Source organism: Hyperoodon ampullatus (genome assembly GCF_949752795.1).
Source record: "Hyperoodon ampullatus genome assembly, chromosome: 12".
NCBI classification, from domain to species: Eukaryota; Metazoa; Chordata; class Mammalia; order Artiodactyla; family Ziphiidae; genus Hyperoodon; species Hyperoodon ampullatus.
In genome coordinates, this window is record NC_136925.1 from 27,939,638 (window position 1) to 27,960,181 (window position 20,544).

Sequence of the window (20,544 nt, forward strand, 5' to 3'; positions counted from 1 at the left end):
CGGAGCCTGTGCTCCGCAACGGGAGAGGCCACAGCAGTGAGAGGCTGGCGTACCACAAAAAAAAAAAAAAAAAGTGATAGTGAAAAAGTGGTAGAATCCGTGGATTAGACATCTCAAAAAGGTAAAGGAATTGACTGAGTGGGAGTACTAAAGTAGAGAGGCTCAAACATGGAAGGTTATGTGTGGAAAATGGAAAAAAATGAAATAACTATTTTGATTGAAAATGACAAGATCAAGATTATGAGTATGACACCTGAGTTGGTGAAATGCGGTGGAAGAACAGGTCATTAGAAGTGAGGTAGTCAAAGAATAAGTTTTTGAAATTCCATTTAATGACTAGGTCTTTAATATACTCATAAATATTTCCTTTTTAACTATGAACTTTTTTTGTTTGTTTGTTTTTGTTTTTGTTTTTGTTTTTGTTTTTTGCGGTACGCGGGCCTCCCACTGTTGTGGCCTCTCCCATTGCAGAGCACAGGCTCCAGACCCGCAGGCTCAGCGGCCATGGCTCACGGGCTCAGCCGCTCCGCGGCATGTGGGATCTTCCCGGACCGGGACACGAACCCGTGTCCCCTGCATCGGCAGGCGGACTCTCAACCACTGTGCCACCAGGGAAGCCCTGAACTTTTCATTTTATATTTATATTTAGAAAATTTTAGTCTCTCTATATAGAGTGTTTCCTTTCTATAGCCAGTATATGTAAAATCTGTCCAAATGATGAAGAATATATTCATTTTCTTAAATTCTTAAAATCTTTGTCTGACAAAAATGTAATTGTGATATTTCCAAAGACATACTGCTGTTCGGTCTAGCCATATGTAGATTCTTTTGTATATATTAATATTTGATTATATAGTTAATGTCATAATGCACTTTAAAATTTTGCAGTGTAACACTTTATGGATTTTAGTTTTCCTTTTGAATATATTGGAAAATATTGTTAATACCACTTATTAATTACCGGTTTTCAATAAATTACAGCTAAACATTTACCATTTTGGAATTTAAAGTATGACATCATGGCAAAGTTTCGAAGAAGGACTTGCATCACTTTGTCACTTTTTATTCTATTTATTTTCTCTCTGATGATGGGTTTAAAAATGCTGAGACCACATAAAGCTGCTTTTGGAGATCCTTTTGGACTTGACCTTCTTCCAGAAATTCGGCAACAAGCTCCTCATTTGGTAAAAACTTTTGATTCCCAAAAGAGTGACAAAATCGACAGTGAAACAAACGTCAAGAATTTAAAAAGTGTTGAAATCACTGTGAAAACTTCCAAAGCCTCTGAACCTTACCCGGAAGAACTGCCACCTCGGAATTATTATTTACATGTATTTTATTACAGCTGGTATGGAAATCCACAATTTGATGGTAAATATATACATTGGAACCATCCAATCCTCTCGCATTGGGACCTTAGAATAGCCAAGAAATATCCACAAGGGAAACACAACCCCCCAGATGACATTGGCTCCAGCTTTTACCCTGAGTTGGGAAGTTACAGCTCTCGGGATCCTTCTGTCATTGAAACTCACATGAAACAAATGTACTCAGCTTCAATTGGTAATTATTTTACATGTGTGTTTAGATATGTGTGTGTATGTATGTAAGTGTGTATGTATATGTATGAGAGTTTGTGTGTATAAATAATTTTTTGTAGAACATTAATTACTAATTAGTCTTCACATTGTTGTTAATTATAATTTTAACCTTACATACCGTAAATTAAACTGTTGTTAAGCATCTTTTAACACGTTAACACTAACATTTCTGGATATAATATTTTTATTCATTTCTAATTTAATACTCCTTCTGAATTTTATTAAATTATGATTGACATAAGCTGCAATGAATTCTCTCACTTTGATGTACATCTGTTTAACTATCACCCCAATCGTGAAGTAAAGTATTCTGTAGCTTCCCTTATTCAGCCCTCCCTACATTCCAGGAAACTATGTATCTTGTTTTTATCACTGTAGAGTAGTAGTTGTAAATGTTCTATTATTATATAAAAATAGAATCATCCAGGGCTTCCCTGGTGGCACAGTGGTTGAGAGTCTGCCTGCCGATGCAGGGGACACGGGTTCATGCCCCGGTCCAGGAGGATCCCACGTGTCGTGGAGCAGCTGGGCCCGTGAACCATGGCCACTGATCCTGCGCATCCGGAGCCTGTGCTCCGCAGTGGGAGAGGCCAGAACAGTGAGAGGCCCATGTACCGCAAAAAAAAAAATTCATGAAATCCAATTTCCATTTGACTCTTCTTAGAGATATCAGTTCTCTGCTAAAATTTTCCATCTTCTTTTTTAACTCCTTGAATTTTTTAATCCCATTTATTTAAAGTCCACCTCTAATAACCTGAATCCTAAGATTTTGTATTATTGTAGGTCTTTTCCTTTTCTTGTGTTTCCTGCCTAGAGAAGTTCCTTTAGCATTTGTTGTAAAGCTGGTTTGGTGGTGCTGAATTCTCTTAGCTTTTGCTTGTCTGTAAAGGTTTTAATATCTCTGTCAAATCTGAATGAGATCCTTGCTGGGTAGAGTAATCTTGGTTGTAGGTTTTTCCCTGTCATCACTTTAAATATGTCCTGCCACTCCCTTCTGGCTTGCAGAGTTTCTGCTGAAAGATCAGCTGTTAAGCTTATGGGGTTTCCCTTGTATGTTATTTGTTGTTTTTCCCTTGCTGCTTTTAATATTTTTTCTTTGTATTTAATTTTTGATAGTTTGATTAATATGTGTCTTGGCATGTTTCTCCTTGAATTTATCCTGTATGGGACCCTCTGTGCTTCCTGGACTTGATTGACTATTTCCTTTTCCATATTAGGGAAGTTTTCAACTATAATCTCTTCAAATATTTTCTCAATCCCTTTCTTTTTCTTTTCTTCTGGGACCCCTAAAATTCGAATGTTGGTGCATTTAATGTTGTCCCAGAGATCTCTAAGACTGCCTTCAATTCTTTTCATTCTTTTTTTCTTTATTCTGCTCTGCAGTAGTTATTTCCACTATTTTATCTTCCAGGTCACTTATCCGTTCTTCTGCCTTAGTTATTCTGCTATTGATTCCTTCTAGAGAATTTTTAATTTTATTTATTGTGTTGTTCATCATTGTTTGTTTGCTCTTTAGTTCTTTTAGGTCCTTGTTAAATGATTCTTGTATTTTCTCCATTCTATTTCCAAGGTTTTGGATCATCTTTACTATCATTATTCTGAATTCTTTTTCAGGTAGACTGCCTATTTCCTCTTCATTTGTTAGGTGTGGTGGGTTTTTATCTTGCTCCTTCATCTGCTGCATGTTTCTCTGTCTTCTCATTTTGCTTCACTTACAGTGTTTGGGGTGTCCTTTTCACAGGCTGCAGGTTCGTAGTTCCTGTTTTTTGTGTCTGCCCCCAGTGGCTAAGGCTGATTCCGTGGGTTGTGTAGGCTTCCTGGTGCAGGGGACTAGTGCCTGTGTTCTGGTGGATGAGGCTGGATTTTGTCTTTCTGGTGGGCAGGTCCACATCTGGTAGTGTGTTTTGGGGTGTCTGTGACCTTATTATGATTTTAGTCAGCCTCTCTGCTAATGGATGTGGTTGTGTTCCTGTCTTGCTAGTTGTTTGGCATAGGGTGTCCAGCACTGTAGTTTGCTGGTCGTTAAGTGGAGCTGGGTCTTATCGTTGAGATGGAGATCTCTGGGAGAGCTTTCACCTTTTGATTTTACGTGTAGGTGGGAGGTCTCCTGTGGACCAATGTCCTGAACTTGGCTCTCCCATCTCAGAGGCACAGGCCTGACACCCAGCTGGAGCACCAAGACCCTGTCAGCCACAATGCTGCTAGTGTTGGAGGGTCTCCTGCAGAGGTGGGGGATGGCTGTGGCTCACCGTGGGGACAGGGACATTGGCAGCAGAAGTTCTGGGAAGCACTCCTTGCCGTGAGCCCTCCCAGAGTCTCCTCACTGTGGTTTTGATTTGTATTTTCCAGGTGATTCGTAATTTTTTCATGTATCTGTTGGCCATTTGCATGTCTTCCTTGGAAAAATGCCTCTTCGGTTCCTCTGCCCATTTTAAAAATGGATTGTTTGCTTGTTTGTTTGGTTTTTGTTACTGAGTTATATGAATTTTTTGTAAATGATGGATATTAATCCCTTATTCATTACATGGTTTGCAAATAATTTCTCCCATTCTGTCAGTGCCTTTTAATTGTGCTATTGTTGCTTTTGCTTTGTAGAAGCTTTTAAGATTGATATAGTTCCACTTGCTGATTTTTTCTTTTGCTATTTGTGCTTTTGGTGTCTTATGTAAAATATCAGTGCCAAGACCAATATCAAAGATCTTCCATCCTATGTTTACATCAGGGTGTTTTATATCAGGTCTTATGTTTACTCTTTGATCCTTTTCAAGGTGATTTTTGTGAGTAGTGTAGGATAGGCCCAACTTTCTTTTCTACGTATGGCTATCTAGTTTTCCCGGCATCACTTGTTGAAGAGACTGTCCTTTCCCCATAGGCTGTTCTTGGTTCTCTTGTCATGTATTGATTCCTCAAGGTGTAAAGTTACATTGTTTCTTTGCAATTTTTCCCATTTCTTAGTGTCTGCATTTATCACTGTAAACTTTCCTCTCAGATCTGCTTTTGCAGCATCCCATAGGTTTACATATGATGTGTTTTTATTTTCATTTGTTTTAAGATAATCTTTGATTACCATTTTGATTTCTTCGTTCACCCATTGGTTGTTCATGAGTTTGTTGTTTAGTTTCCATACATTTGTAGATTTTCCAGCTATTTTGATTGCTATAAGTATAGCTGTCCCAGCTTCCTTTTGGTTTCCACTTGCATGGAATATCTTTTCATCCTTTCACTTTGAGTTTATGTGCATCCTTAAAGTTTTCTTGTTGGCACCATACAGTTGGGTCTTGTTTTTCATCCATCCAGCCGCTTACGTGCCTTTTGATTGGTGAATTCAATCCATTTACATTTAGAGTAATTATTAATATGTGAGGACTTATTAATGCCACTTTATTAATTGCATTTTGGTTTTGTATTTCCATTATTTTTCTCTTTCTGCCTGCATTTGTATATTGGTTATTTTCCATGGTGGTATGCTCTTTTTCCCCCTTTTTTGTCTTTTGTGGATCTCCTCCAGATTTTTGTTTTATTGTTACCAAGGGGGTTATGTGTAAAACATCTTACACATAAAAAAGTCCAATTCAGGCTGAAAGCAACTTATTTTTACTCCCTAATGTGTCTACCATTTTGCTCCTCCCTTTGTATTATTGATGTCACAATTAACCTCTTTTTTGTTGTATATTTATTAACAACTTATAGCAGCTATAGTTACTTTTCCTACTCTTTCATTTCGCCTTTATACTATAGTTGAATAGTTAACACACCATACTACTACAGAGTTATAGTTTTCTAAGTCTGACTGTATATTTCTCAGTTTGGTCAGTGTATTGTGTAATTTTGTATGTTTTCATTTGGCTGATTAGCCTGTTTTCATTTCAACTTGAAGAAATCCTTTAAGCATTTCTTGCAAGGCAGATGTAGTCGTGGTGAACTCCCTTAAATTTTGTTTGTCTGGGAAAGCCTTTACTTTACTTCTCCTTCATATGTGAAGGATAATTTTGCTAGATAAAGCATTCTTGGCTGACCATTTTTATCTTTCAGCTCTTCAAATATGTCATTCTGCTGTCCCCTGGCCTGAAGAGTTTCTGCAAAGAAATCTGCTGATAGCCTAATGGCAGTCCATTGTAGATTTAATTCTTTTTTTATTTTTTCCCTGCCTGCCTTTAAAGTCTCAGAGAATGTCTTTTTCCATTGAGATAATAGGATTGTCTATTAGCTTTGTAGACTTGTATATCCAAGTATTTCCTCAGATTTTGGAAGTTCTCAGTTATTATTTCTTTAAATTAACTCCCTCCCCTCCCCCTTCTCTGTCTGGAACCCTGATTATTCTGAGATTTGCCTTTTTGATGGATATTCATAGATCACGTAGGCTTTCTTTGCTCTTTTTTTAATCTAAATTCCCTCTTCTGTCATTTCAAAATTCCTATCCTCCAAGTTACATTTTTTTTTCTTCCGTATAGTCAGGCCTGCTGCAGATTTTCTGTATTGCATAATACTTCAGGTCATTTATTGAATTTTCAGTTTCAGAATTTTGTTTGGTTCTTTATAATAATTTTAATAATTTCCTTCTCTTTAATAAAGAAAAGGAAATAAAGAAGTCATTTTATTCCTGATTTCATTGAATTGTCTTTCTGAGTTTTCTTGTAACTTGTTGAGTTCCTTCAGAACAGCTAATTTGAATTCTTTATTAGTTAGATCGTATATTCTTCACCTTGTAGCTTGGTTGCTGGAAAATACTATTTTCTTTTTGTGATGCTGTATTTCCTTGGTTTTATTTATAGTTTTTGTGGATACGGTTTGATGCTGTCACATTTGAAGTAGTAGATACCTCCTTAACTCTGCTCGTGCCCTCTGCATATGACATACTATCTTTATAGTGTTGATATTTGAGTTTTTTCCCCTGTGAAGCTGTATCTTCTCCAGTATGCTTCTTATCCCCTGTGGGCAGACTTCTAAGCTTTTATGTCTACTTGGCTTTTAACATTTCACCAGGTTGGCTGTTGGAAACCTCTTTTGTTTCTCAGAATGTGGCCACTGTAGCTCAAATTTGTGGTTTCTCCCTTGCTGTGAGAAACCGCTGACTGTGGTAGCTTGTTTTCTTAGTGGGCTCCCTGTTTACCAGCACACACTTCCGGAGGTTCCCTCTGGAGTGAGCACAAGAAGCCGGCAGCAAAGTGGGAGGAGGTGTGGGTGACAGCACTGAGGTGTACTGAGAGTGCCCACAGACCTAGTTGAGCAATCTCAGTGGGTGGTGTTCCAACAGGCTCATGGCTGGAGTGCTGCCGCTTTAATACTGTTCGAAATTCTTTTCTCCTCTTTGCCATCCTCCTCCCTTCCCTCAGTTGTAAAGCTCCCACCTTAGTACTCCAGGTGCTGGTGAAGAGAAATGGGTTTCTCCAGCCATATCCTGCCCAGCTGGGGTAGCCTGTTACCCACTGCTTTCTTTTTCCCATGAACTTCACTGGATAAATCAGCCTTGTTCAGTGTTTCCTTGGGGGAGGGGCAGCACCAGTAAAGTTTCTCATAATTCCTTCTCTGTGACCAAATTCAAGTCCTTTTGTGAAGGCTGGACTTCTGCAAGTTTTCTTTCATGCATGAGTGCCTGCCAGGGATAGCACTCACTCAATTTTTGCCTGATAGCAGCCAGTGGGGGTCTAGGCAGATTTGCTGGCCCTGCTGGTTTGGCAGCCCTTAGAGAGGTTTGTCTGTTTCTTGCTACGCTGTTGGGGGAGATTCCTCACAGGTCCCTTGGAGTGAGGTGCTAGGTCCCAAAATACCCACAGAAGTGATTCATTTATGTAAGGATATCTAATTAAAAAGGGGGATATAAAGGAGGACCACCTTATGCCACCATGTTGCTGATGTCACTTCCTATTATACTTACCATTATTAGGCAAAGAATAATTTAACTATAAAAATAGTGAACACAAAACACTTTTTTGGTCCATGGAACTATCATGCTGACCCTGGCATTTTTTTAATTGAAGAAGACAGTCAATGAAGGCTATTTAAATTGCTATATGGTTGGATGTGCTTTGACTTCATTAACATTCATATTTTTTCTTTGATATAAATGGCCTCATTTTAATTTTTATTGAATTGCTCTGTGAGGTAATGATACTTTTGTATCTCACAGTACAAGCTGGTTAATTATTTGCTTTACAATTAAAGTGTTATGTGTATAAATATTAGCAGTTTAAACTTCTTTTTTCCTAGAAAAGAATGATGGAATTAAAATGAAGTATTAATGTTATATTTAAATTCCAACCATTATGTTATAATAATGTGTCAGTTAGCAGATAGAAGCCACTGATAGATATGTACCCTTTTTAAGTCTTTAAAGTATCACAGATGAGTACCTTTCTTTTTTTTTTTTATAAAATTTTCAAAAAACATAGTGGGGTATTCAGAATAATGGCCCCAAAGATGTACACATTCTAATGCCCAGAATCTCTGAATATATTGTCTTACAAAGCAAAAGGAATTAAGGATACAGATGCATAATTAAGGTTGCTAATCAGTTCACCTTGAGGTGGGACTAATCTAATCATTGGAGTCCCTAAAAGTAGAAGAGGGAAAAGAGAGAATCAGAGATAAGTGATCTTAAAAGGACTCAGCTTGCTCTGCCTGCTTTTGAAATGGGGTTAGAAAAGTCATGAGCCGAACAATGTGGTGTCTTCCACAAGCTCAGAACAGCAAGGAAACAGCTTCTTCCTTGGAGCCTCTAGAAAGGAATGTAGTTCAGTGCAACCCCTTGATATTAGCCTAGTGAGACCCATGTCAAATTCTGACCTATAAAACTGTAAGATGATAAATTTTCATTGTGTTAAGCCATTAAATTTGTGTTAATTCATTGTGGTAGTAATAGAAAACTAATACACTTAGCAAAGCATAATTCATTCTATGTCTTTAAAATTATCTTCCCTTTCCTTCAGTTTAGCACTAAATACTTACTGAGTTTCTACCATGTCCCAACCTTATGTTAGATTCTAGGGACAAGAAGAAGAATAAGTCATGGGCTTCCCTTTGTTTCCTTTATTGGTACTTCAAAAGCACTAGATGGAAACTAATATTAGAATATTTTCTGAAGGTGGAAATTATCAGTTTTTACAAGGCCACAATTATCTCTGTATCTCCTGCCTTTAAAATTTGTACATTAAAGTAGAAGAAATAGAACTTACAGTAAGATGAATTAGATATTTGATGTTTAAATTAACATCTAACACAAAGTCATAAATTTTCCTTTTAGAGTAATTGTATTAAGTTTAAAATGCATATTTATAAATGCAGATTGGTGATAGTTTCATATTGCTATAGATAACTGAGTTTAGTTCTACTGATTGCTTTATCTCTTGGGAGTGTGCTGGGTTTTTCTTGTTTTTACATATGCCTTGTAATTTTTTTCTTGAAAGCACGTTGTCTTTTGTAGTTCCATAGAGACTGTAGTATGTAGCTTTCATCTCTGGAAAATGGACATGCCTCTCTTTCTGCTAAGAATGTAATATGGGCATTTCTCACTTCATTTGTTAAGAAGACTGTACTATCGCCATTGACATGTTCTTCTACTTTTATCAAAAATCCAATGACTATGTATATTTGTTTGGGTTTATTTCAGGACTCTATTCTGATCTGTTGATTTAGTATGTCTATCCTTTCATCAGTACCACCCTGTCTTGATTGCTTTAGCTTCCTGAAGTCAGGTAGTATGATTCCTCTTTGTTCTCTTTCAAAATTGCATTGGCTATTTAATTCCTTTGCCTATCCATATCAACTAGTCCATATCTTTAAAATATCCTGGTGGAATTTAGAGTGGGATTGCCTTGAATGTATAGATCAATTTGAGGAAAGTTGACATTTTTAAAATAATAAGTTACCACTGTTGAACAATAACAAGTTAAATATTCCATTCCATAAATGTGATGTATGTTTCCATTTATACAGAACTTTAAATTTTTTTAACTTTCTTTAGATTTTTATAATTTTCAGTGTACAGATTCTGTACATATATTTTTACATTTATTTTAAGTATTTTTTGGAGGGTGCTATTATAAATGATACTGTTTCTTAAATTTTTATTTTTTTGCCCATCAAAAGTGTATAGAAATACTATATATCTATATCTATATCTTGTATCTTGTGATTTTGATAAACTCAGCTTATTAACTCTAGGAGCATTTTTGTGGATTCTTTGTGTTTATAGACAATAGAATGCAAATAAAGACATGTTTGTATCTTCCTTTCTAATCTGTATACCTTTGTTTCTTTTTCTTGCCTTATTGCACTGGTTTGGACTTCGGATGTTATGTGGATATAAGTGGTGAGAGAAGAGGATATACTTGATTTTGATCTTAGGGGAAAAGAAGTCTTTCTTCATGAAGTATTATATGAGTTCCAGGGTTCTTTTAAATGTCATTTATCAAGTCAAAGAAGTTCACTTCTATTACTAGTGCTGAGAGTTTTACCATGCTGAGTTTTATCAAATGCTTTCTTTCTGTACCCATTGATAAGATCTTAATTTTTTTTTTCAAATTCTTTTTATTCTGGTAAAATACACATAACATAAAATTTACCATTTTAACCATATTTAAGTGTACAGTTCAGTGATATTAAATACATACATAGCACTGTAATTCATCACCCCCATCCATCTTCATAACTCATGTTCATAACTGAAACTTTACCTATTAAATGATAACTCCTTATTTCCTTCACCCCACCTTTGGCAACAATCATTATACTTCCTGTCTCTATTATTTTGTATCTAAGCACCTCATATAAGTAGAATCATATAGTGTTTATCTTTGTGACTGTTTTAGTTCACTTAGCATCATATGGGTTCATCCATGTTGTAGCATATTGCAGAATTTCATTCTTTTTAAAGATTGAATAATATTCCATTGTATGTAGATAACACATTTTGCTTATATATTCATCTGTTGATGGACACTTGAGTTGCTCCCACATTTTAGGCATGTGAATAATGCTACTATGAACATGTGTACAAATATAAATGTCTCTTTAATAACCAGACTTCAACTTCAATTTTTTTAGTTATATACTTAGATAGGAATTACTAGATTATTTGGTAATCCTGTTTTTAATTTTTTGAGGAACTGCTCTACTGTGTTCCACAGCAACTGTACCTTTTTACATACTTAGCAGCAGTGCACAAGGATTTCAATCTTTCCATATCCTTGCCAACAATTGTTTTCTGTTTTTTTTGTTTTTTTTTAATAGGAGCGAGCCTTATGGGTTTGAGGTGGTATCTCATTATAATTTTGATTTGCATCTCCCTAATGATTAGTGATGTTGAACATCTTTTCATGTGCTCATTGGTCCTTGAATATTTTCTTTGGAGAAATTTCTATTTAAGTCCTTTGCTCATTTTTAGTCTGGTGGTTTATTTTTTTTATTGTTGAGTTTTAAGAGTTCTCTTATACTCTGGATGTATTAATCCTTTGTCAGATAAATGATTTGCAGATATTTTCTCCCATCCTTTAGGTTGCATTTTCACTCTGTTGATAGTGTCTTTTGATGCACAAAAATTTTAAATCTTCATTAAGTCCAGTTTATTTATTCTTTATTTGGTTACCTGTGCTTTTGGTGTCATATCCAAATAATCATTACCAAATCTGATGTCAGGAAGCTTTTCCCCTATGTTTTCTTCTAAGAGTCTTATAGTTTTAGGTCTTAGGTTACGATCTGTGGTCCATTTTGAGTTAATTTTTGTGTATGGTGTTAAATAAGGGTCCAACTTAATTCTTTTGCATCTGAACATCCAGTTTTCCCAGCACCGTTTGTTAAAAAGACTGTCCTTGCCCCATTGAGTGGTCTTGGCATCTCTGTTAAAAAAGATTTGAACATATATGCAAGGGTATATTTCTGGTCTTTATTCTATTCCATTAGTCTATATGTTTGTCTTTATACCAGTACCACACTATGTTGATTACTGTTGCTTTGTAATAAGTTTTGAAATCAAGAGGTATGAATCCTCCAATTTTGTCCTTTTTCAAGATTATTTTGGCTCTTCAGGATCACATGAAATTCCATATGAATTTCAGGATGGGTTTTTCTATTTATGCAAAAAATGTCATTGAGATTTTGATAGGGATCACATTGAATCTGTAGACCACTTTGAATAGTCGTGACATTTTAACAAAATTAATTCTTTCAATCCATGAACATGGGACATGCTTGCATTTTTCGTGTTGTCTTTAATTTCTTTTAGCAATGTTTTGTAGTTTTCATTGTACAAGTCTTTCGCCTCCCTAAGTTACTTCATAAGTATATTTTCCTTTTTGATGCTATTGTGTTTGAATTGTTTTTGAAATTTTCTTTTCAGATTGTTTGTTGTTATTGTATAGAAATGAAACTAATTTCTGTGTGTTAATTTTGTATTCTGCAATTATGATTAATTCACTTATTCTAATTATTCTGTGTATGTGGAGCCTTTAGAGTTTTCTACATATAAGATCATGTCATCTGCAAACAGAGAAAATTTTACTTCTTTCTTTCCAATTTGGATGCCTTTTATTTCTTTTTTTTTCCTAATTGCTGTCTAGAACTTCCAGTACTGTGTTAAATGGAAGTGGTGAAAGTAGACATCCTTGCCTTGTTCTTGATCTTAGAGGAAAAGCTTTTAGTCTTTCACTGTTGAGTATGCTGTTCACTGTAGCTGTTTCATCTAAAGCTTTTGTTATGTTGTGGTATTTTTTTTTTCTATTCCTAGTTCTTGGGTGCTTTTAGGAAAGAGTGTTGAATTTTGTCAGATGCTTTTTCTGCATCAATTGAGATGACCATTTATTTTTCCCTTCATTCTTTTAATGTGGTATATTACATTGATCAATTTCCATTTGTTGTATCATCCTAACATTCCAGGAATAAACCCTACCTAGTCATGATGTGTAACCCTTTTAGTATGCTGCTAAATTCAATTTGCTAATATTTTGTTGAGGAGTTTTGCATCAGTATTCATAAGGGATAGTAGTTTGTAGTTTTCTTGTGGCTTTGTCTGGCTTTGGTATTAAAGTAATGCTGACCTTATAGAATGAGTTGGGAAATATTCTCTCCTCTTTGGTTTTTGGAACAGTTTGAAAAGGATTGCTTCAGTTCTTCTTTAAATATTTGGTAGAATTCACCCATGAAGCCATCTGGTCTAGGGCTTTTTTTTTTTTTGTGGTACGTGGGCCTCTCACTGTTGTGGCCTCTCCCGTTGTGGAGCACAGGCTCTGGACGCACAGGCTCAGCGGCCATGGCTCACGGGCCTAGCCGCTCCGCGGCATGTGGGATCTTCCCGGATTAGGGCATGAACCCGTATCCCCTGCATCGGCAGGTGGACGCTCAACCACTGCGCCACCAGGGAAGCCCTAGGGCTTTTTTTATGATCAGGAGATGTTTATTGATTCAATTTCCTTAATAGTGATAAGTCTATTCAAATTGTTTATTTCTTCATAATTCAGTCTGGGTATGTTTTGGGCTTCTAGGAATTTGTCCATTTCATCTAGGCTATCAAGTTTGCTGGTAAAATTGTTCCTAGTACTCTTTAGTTATCATTTTGCTTCTGTAGAATCAGTAGTAATATCCTCACTTTCATCGTTGATTTTAGTAATTTGTATATTCTCTCTTTTCCTCTTAGTTCATCCAGCTAAAGGTTTGTTGATTTTGTGATCTCTTCCAAAAAACAAATTTTGGTTTCATTGATATTCTCTATTGTTTTTCTGTTTTGTGTTTCATTTATATCTGAGCTAATCTTTTATTATCTCCTTCCTCTGCTAGCTTTAGAATTAGTTTGTTCTTTTTCTAGTTCCTTAAGTTGTAAAGTTGTTTATTTGAGATTTTCCTTGTTTGTAGCATTTACAGCTGTTTGTTTACCCTTTAGCATCACTTTGGCCACATCCCATAAGTTTTGGTATGTCATGTTTTTGTTTTATTCATCTCTTAAGTGTTTTCCAATTTCCCTTGTGATTTTTTCTTTGATCCACTGACTGTTTAATCTTTAGTGTTTAATATAGTTACTTATATGGATTGATTTTCAAATGTTGCATCTCATTTTTTATTCCTAGAATAAACCCCATTTGGTGATGATTTATTATCCTGCTTCTATATTGCTAAATCCTGTTTGCTCATCTTTTTTAAAGGATTTTGTGTCCTTTTTCATATGAGATGTTTGTGGTTTTTCGTTTCTTGATGTCTTTGTCTTTTGTCATTAGAGTAGGTTATGACGTCATAAAATTAGTCAACAAGTCTTCCCTCTTTCATTTTCTGGAGGAGATTAAGTAGAGTTGGTATTTTTTTTTTCTTAACTATTTGATAGAATTCACCTGCGAAATCCTCTTGGGCTGGTGATTTCATTATTTTTATTTTAATTTTTTTGGGGGGGTACGCAGGCCTCTCACTGCTGTGGCCTCTCCCACTGCGGAGCACAGGCTCCGGACGTGCAGGCTCAGCAGCCATGGCTCACGGGCCCAGCTGCATCGTGGAATGTGGGATCCTCCCGGACATGGGCATGAACCCGTGTCCCCTGCATCGGCAGGTAGACTCTCAACCACTGCGCCACCAGGGAAGCCCTCATTATTTTTTTTTAACTACAATATTTCATTAATAGACGTAGGACTATTCATGTTATCTATTTATTCTAGAGTGACTTTGGGTACTTTTATGTTTGAAAGAACTGGTCCATTTCATCTAATTTGTTAGTTTTTTGGGCAAAGAGCTGTGTGTATTATTTTTCTTATGCTTTTAAAGTATATGGTATCTACATAGATGTTGCCAAAAGATTTCTGCTTCTTTTCTCCTTTTTTTCCTGTCAATATTTATAGAGTTTGATTATTATTGTTGACTCTTTCAGTGAACCAACTTTTGGTTTCATTGATTCTCTGGAAAAAGAATGTGTGTTCTGCTGCTGTTGAATGGGCTATCTTGTAAATGTCAGTTAGTTCAAGTTCTTGATAGTGTTGTTCAGATCTTCTTTATCCTTTCTGATTTTCTGCTTGTTTTATCAGTTACTGATAAAGCAGTTTTGAAGTCTCCAAGTAGAATTGTGGATTCATCTATTTCTCCTTTCAGGTTTGTCAGTTTTTGCTTCATATATTTTGAAGGTCTTTTTTTAAGTACATAAACATTTAGAACTATTATATCTTTGGGGATAACTGAGTCCTTTATTATGAAATAATCCCTCTTTATTGCTGGTAATATTCTTTGTTTTGAAGTCTGCCTTGTCTCACATTGCCATAACAACTCCAGCTCTCTTTGCCTCGTATATCCTTTTTCATTCTTTTACCTTTAACTTATTTTTGTCTTTATACTTAAAGTGGTTTTCTTGGACAAAACATATGGTTAGGTCTTGCTTTTTTAAAATCCAATCTGAAAATTCTGTCTTTAAATCAGTATGATTAGACTGTTTGCACCTAATATGATTTATTTATATACTTGGATTGATTGAAATCTACTATCTTTTCAGTCTCTTCCTATTTCTTTTTTTTTGATGAATGTTCATAATAATACAATTGACAAGGAAATTTAGTTATTTCTGAGATACACATTTTAAAATAATAACTAGAATTATGACTTATAACATTATACCAGAACATATAAGATTTTTAGGAATTTTGTACTTTTTATGATTACGTTTAATGTCTACTATTTGCTTAGTATTTAATTTTTTTTCTTAGTTGATAACCTAAGGTTTATAAAATATACCTTTATATGTAATGAGTCTACTTGCAAATAATACATGCTTCATATGTAGTATAAGGACCTCACCACAGTATATTCCCAGTTTTTCCTTCCCATACTTTTTGCTAATGTTGTCGTAATTCTTCTATTAGAAAAGGCACTATACACTACTCCTATTATAGACCAGAGCTTGGCAAACATTTCCAATGTTTCTCATTTCTTAGAGTAAATCCAAGTGGATGTTTGGTATCACATTCATTCTCCCTCAAAAATTTCCTTTACCATTTCTTGTTGTACTGGTCTGCTTGCAATGAAGTTTTTTACATTTTGTTTGTATCTTTTATCTGAGTGATACTTCATCTGCTACAGAATTCTCAATGGACAGATTTGGGGGTATTTTATTTGTTTTCTTTTGGAACTTTAAAAATATTATGTGATTGTCTTCTTTCATGGCTTCTGATGAGAAGTATGCTGTAATTTTTAAACATCTTTTTATATCTTAATTTTCCTGTATGTATCTGTCTTTTTTCTCTGACTTTTTAATGCAATGTTTTTTCTTGGTTTTTGATTTTTAGCAGTTTTAATATATCTTTAGTTGTTTTTTGGTATTTAGCCTTTTCCATGTTCTCTGAGCTTCTTGAATTTCTTGCTTTGTGTCATTAACTTTGCAAAATTCTTAGCTGTTATTTCTCTCTATATACCTTTTACTTCTGAGCTTTCAATTACATGTATGTTAGAACTTTGATATTTATCCCAGAGGTATTGGATGCATTGTTTATTCTTTTTTGCCCCCAATCATTTTTTCTAATTACATTTCTGTTATGATAATTTCTTGTGACATGCTTAATTCCCTGACTCTTTCCTCAGCTCTGCTGTGTCTGTTCATGAGTCTGTTGAAGGCATTCTTCATCTCTTTTAATGTTTTTTTCATTTCCAGCATTTCTATTCGATTCTTTTAGTTTTCATCTCTCTGCTAATATTTTCCACCTGACCTTACATGTTGACTATCTTTCCCATTAGATCTTTTAACATTTAATCATAATAGTAATTTTAAATTCCTTGTTTAGTGATTTTAACATCTATTTCAGATCTGAGTCTGGCTCTATTGATTGCTTTGAATGTGCATTATTTTTCTTTCTTTTTTATGTCTTATAATTTTTTTTGAAATTGTCATCCTGCGTAATTGTGTTTATGCCTGGAAATGGGCTTTCTTTCTTTCTATTAAATCTTTAGTTTGAAAGAATGTTTGAGATGTTTGAAAGAAGCACTAAGTTCCCTATATGTAAAAGAAGCTATCACAATCTCTCTTGAGGTAACAAATTTACATACTGTTTTACTGTCTTCTTGTTATTAAATGTTTTTTTTTAATCACTCTTTGGGGGAGGTCTTACTCTTCATAGTTCATTCTCTCATGTATACTTTTTAAAACAGCCTTTTAGGTTATGAACTGAATTTATTCCCATTTTACAAATGTGAAAACTTAAGTAGACCAACTTACCTAAAGTTAAACATCTATCAAATGGCAGAATTGGGACTGGATTCTCCAGGTCTGTCTGATTTCCTACCTGTGTTTTTAACTATTACCCTGTTTAGAAGCATTTAGCTTAACAAAAATATTGTTGGGTATCAGTTATATTGAGGATCCTGTGGTAAGTGCTGTGGAGGGAGGATGTGATCATTATGAAGTGGTCTGCATTTAATATGCTAATATTCTAAGAATGGACTTTAAAGAGTATCCCTTTTCCCTTAGCAATTGGAGTGGTAGAAATACACAGTAAAATATTTTATTTATAAATGATACTTGGTTGACATATTTTAGAGAAACCTTTTGGGTTACCGTGAAGGATTCATTAACATTTAAATGGGCCAGTTCTCCTCAGGAGTAGGACCATCATTGGCTTGGTTCCCAGGCCATTACTTATTCAAAGCTCATGAGTGACACAGCCCAGAAGACACTGTACAAAGATAAATTGGATTGTAGAGCACAATATGGGGGTATAATTCAACATGTGGAAGTGATAATTGACTGAAACACAATAAGAGAATAAGGAAGAACAAGGAACATTCTCCCCAAGCCTTACAGAGTACACCTTCAGCAAGGATAGGGAGGAAGAAAAAATCATTGGATAAGAACCAGTTGATAAGGTGTTTAGAAAATCAGAATACTGGCAATGCTGTACAATAGAACTTTCTGTGATAATGAAAATATTCTATATCTGTGCTTGTAAATATAGAAAATATTCTATATCTGTGCTGTACAGTAGAAAATATTACCCACCTTAAATTCCCTTTCAAGCTAGAGGACTTCCCAAGTATTGTCCACCTGGGATTTAATCCACTGATTTTGAGGGCTGGTTTACTTCTCCTAATTATGCTTAGGGCAGACTGACTTCCTTTCTCAGTTACTTCTCTGACTTCACATTTTCACTTTATTTTAGACAGGTAATTCTTTACTCTCTTCAGCTCTTTGGCTTTTGGAAGTTTTTTGTTACCATATCTTATTTAATAATTTGTTTTTGTTGGGAATGTTGGTCTAAGTAACCTAAACTACTATTAGAAACAGGAATCTTGTTTTTAATTTCATCGAAGCATGCCATGTTCATAATTTTCCTGAGCTCTATGGCATAATCTTTCTTTTGTATGTTTCTCCTTTATAATGTTTTCCCATGTTCTTTTTCACCATTTTTTTTGCAGGATTTTTTCATAGGTCCCATGTTGAGAAAATCTTTATTGTCACTTTTCATTGGTGATGTTCTTCTTATAAGCTGGAGAAGTAGGCAGCTTGATCAGTTGTCTTCAGACACTTTTCTCATCAACATTGTTTTTCCATATGACTGCTTTCTTAGGTAGCCAAAATCTCCCCTGAAGCCCCATATATTATAGATTCTTTTTTCTATCTCTTTGTGTTCTTGTTGCTTTTTTTATTTTCAGATTGTATAGGGGACAGATATTTGTTCTTTTTTTCTTCCGGTAACTTAACATAGAAGTTCTGTTTTGTCTTTAGATGGACTGCTGTTTGTACATGACATAGTTAACACAAATTTAAGTCTTAAAATATAATTCTCTGCCAGTTTCTAACCTTGCCTTTTCTGTATTTCTACATGCTTGTCTTTTGATAACAGTGCATTTTCCTCCTTGTCTGAAAGAGTCTGTTAAATGATTTAGAAATTAGTACCATACTTTTAATGGCCTCTTGCTTCTTTATATATGTAATGAGGCTTTGGATTAGTTGATTTCAAAGATTTCCCTCTCCAGTTTGTAATTTCTTTTCAGGCTTACTGTTTCTAAAACTTTCTTTGTGTAGTTTATCAGTTCAAAAGTAAGTAGGTACTACAGGGATACACTGTAATTTAAACAATTTCTTGAATCTTCTGTTAAGTGATATTGATCCACACAAATATCTGCACATAAATGTTTATAGCAGCTTTATTTATTATTGCCAAAAATTGTAAGAAACCACGATGTCTTCAGTAGGTAAGTGGACAAACTGTTGCACACTGATACAATGGAACATTATTCAGCAATAAAAAGAATGAGTTGTCAAGTCTTAAAAAGACATGAAACTTAAATGCATATTTCAGAGTATAAGAAATGTCTGAAAATGTTACTTTATGATTCCACCTACATAACATTCTGGAAAAGGCAAAGTATATAGAGATAGTAAAAGGATCAGTTATTTTATGGGGGATTCAGGAAGGAGATGGAAGAGGGATTAATAAGTGGAGTACAAAGGGTTTTGAGGGCTATAAAACTATCCTGTGTGTTACTGTAATAGTTGGTTCATGACACTATACATTTGTCAAAAGCCATAGAACTGTACAATACAAAGAGGGAACCCTAATGTAAACTCTGGACTTTAGTTAATGATATACCTACATTGGTTCATCAGTTGTAACAAATTTACCACACTAATGTAAGATGTTAATACTAACAGAAACTGTGTGGCATGGGGGGATGGTGAGTAGGAGAGGAGAAGATAGAAACTCTACTTTCTGTACAATTTTTCTGTAAATCTAAAACTTATTCTAGAAAGTAAAATCTACTAATTAATTAAAAGATATCAATGCCTGATAAAAAGTTTAAAGTATTGAGCATACAAAGTAATCAAATAAACATAAGTGGTATCTAAGTAAAGTAACAGAACAACATTATTTGAGAATATGTTTCTTTTGTTAACAATTTGGTCGTTATTCTGCCATTTTTTTTTTAACAATACCTGTATTTTTTACCAATACCTCTATTTTTTTAACAATACCTCATTTCTGTTCCTGTGTTTATTTTTCTTTTCTTTTTGGTTGTTTCTACTAGGTGTACTAGCCCTATCTTGGTACCCACCTGACTCAAATGATGAGAATGGAGAACCTACTGATAACTTGGTACCAACTATTTTGGATAAAGCTCATAAATATAATCTGAAGGTATTTAATTTAATTTATTTTATTGAGATGTAATTGACATATAATATTAGATTAGTTTGTGTTCAACATAATGATTTGATATATGTATATATTGTGAAATGATTATCACAGTCTAGTTAACTTCCATCACCACACGTAGTTACAATTTTTTTTCCTATGATGAGAATTTTTAAGTTCTATTCTTTTAGCATCTTTTAAATATACGATACAGTATTATTAACTGTAGTTATCAAGCTGTACTTTACATCCTGGAGGCTTACTTATTTTATAACTGGAAGTTTCTGCCTTTTAACTATCTTCACCCACTTCACCCACCCCCTGTCTCAGGCAACTACAGATCTGTTCTCTGTATCTATGAATTGGTTGTTTTATGTTTTCTTTTTGTGGGGTTTTTTGGTGTTGCTTTGTTTTGTTTTTCATTCCATATATAAGTGAGATCATACAGTATTTGTCTTTCTCTGACAGACTTATTTCACTTAGCATAATGCCTTCAAGGTCTGTTCATGTTGTCACGAGTAGCAACATTTCCTGTTTTGTTTTGTTTTTCGTTTGTTGGCTGAGTAATATTCTTGTGTGTGTGTGTGTGTATCCACCATTTTTTATTCATTCATCGTTATGGATACTTATGTTGTTTCCATTTCCTGGGTATCGTAAATAATGATGCAGTGAACATCAGTCATCTTTTCAAGTTAGTGTTTTTGCTTCCTTTGGATAAGTACCCAGAGGGGGAATTGCAGGAAAATATAATTCTAAGAAACTCCATACTATTTTCATAATGGCTGCATCAATTTATATTTCCAGCAAAAGTGCACAAGGGTTTCCTTTTCTCCACATGCTAACACTTCTTATTTCTTGTCTTT

General features: G+C 34.7%; 1 protein-coding gene across 2 annotated transcripts in view; it reads left to right on the plus strand.

The window, feature by feature from the left end:
- Window positions 1-1,016: 1,016 nt before the first annotated feature.
- The window catches only part of MANEA (mannosidase endo-alpha), a gene marked incomplete at both ends in the record, with an annotated part of 48,270 nt that continues 28,742 nt past the window's right edge, over window positions 1,017-20,544 (plus strand). The window contains 2 exons of one of the 2 annotated variants that reach the window (XM_079716093.1): window positions 1,017-1,563; window positions 19,575-19,684. In XM_079716093.1, coding sequence (XP_079572219.1) covers window positions 1,020-1,563; window positions 19,575-19,684 — 654 coding nt within the window. Of the gene's footprint in view, window positions 1,603-19,574; window positions 19,685-20,544 lie in introns of both variants that reach the window. The other variant, XM_079716092.1, reaches the window with a different exon arrangement.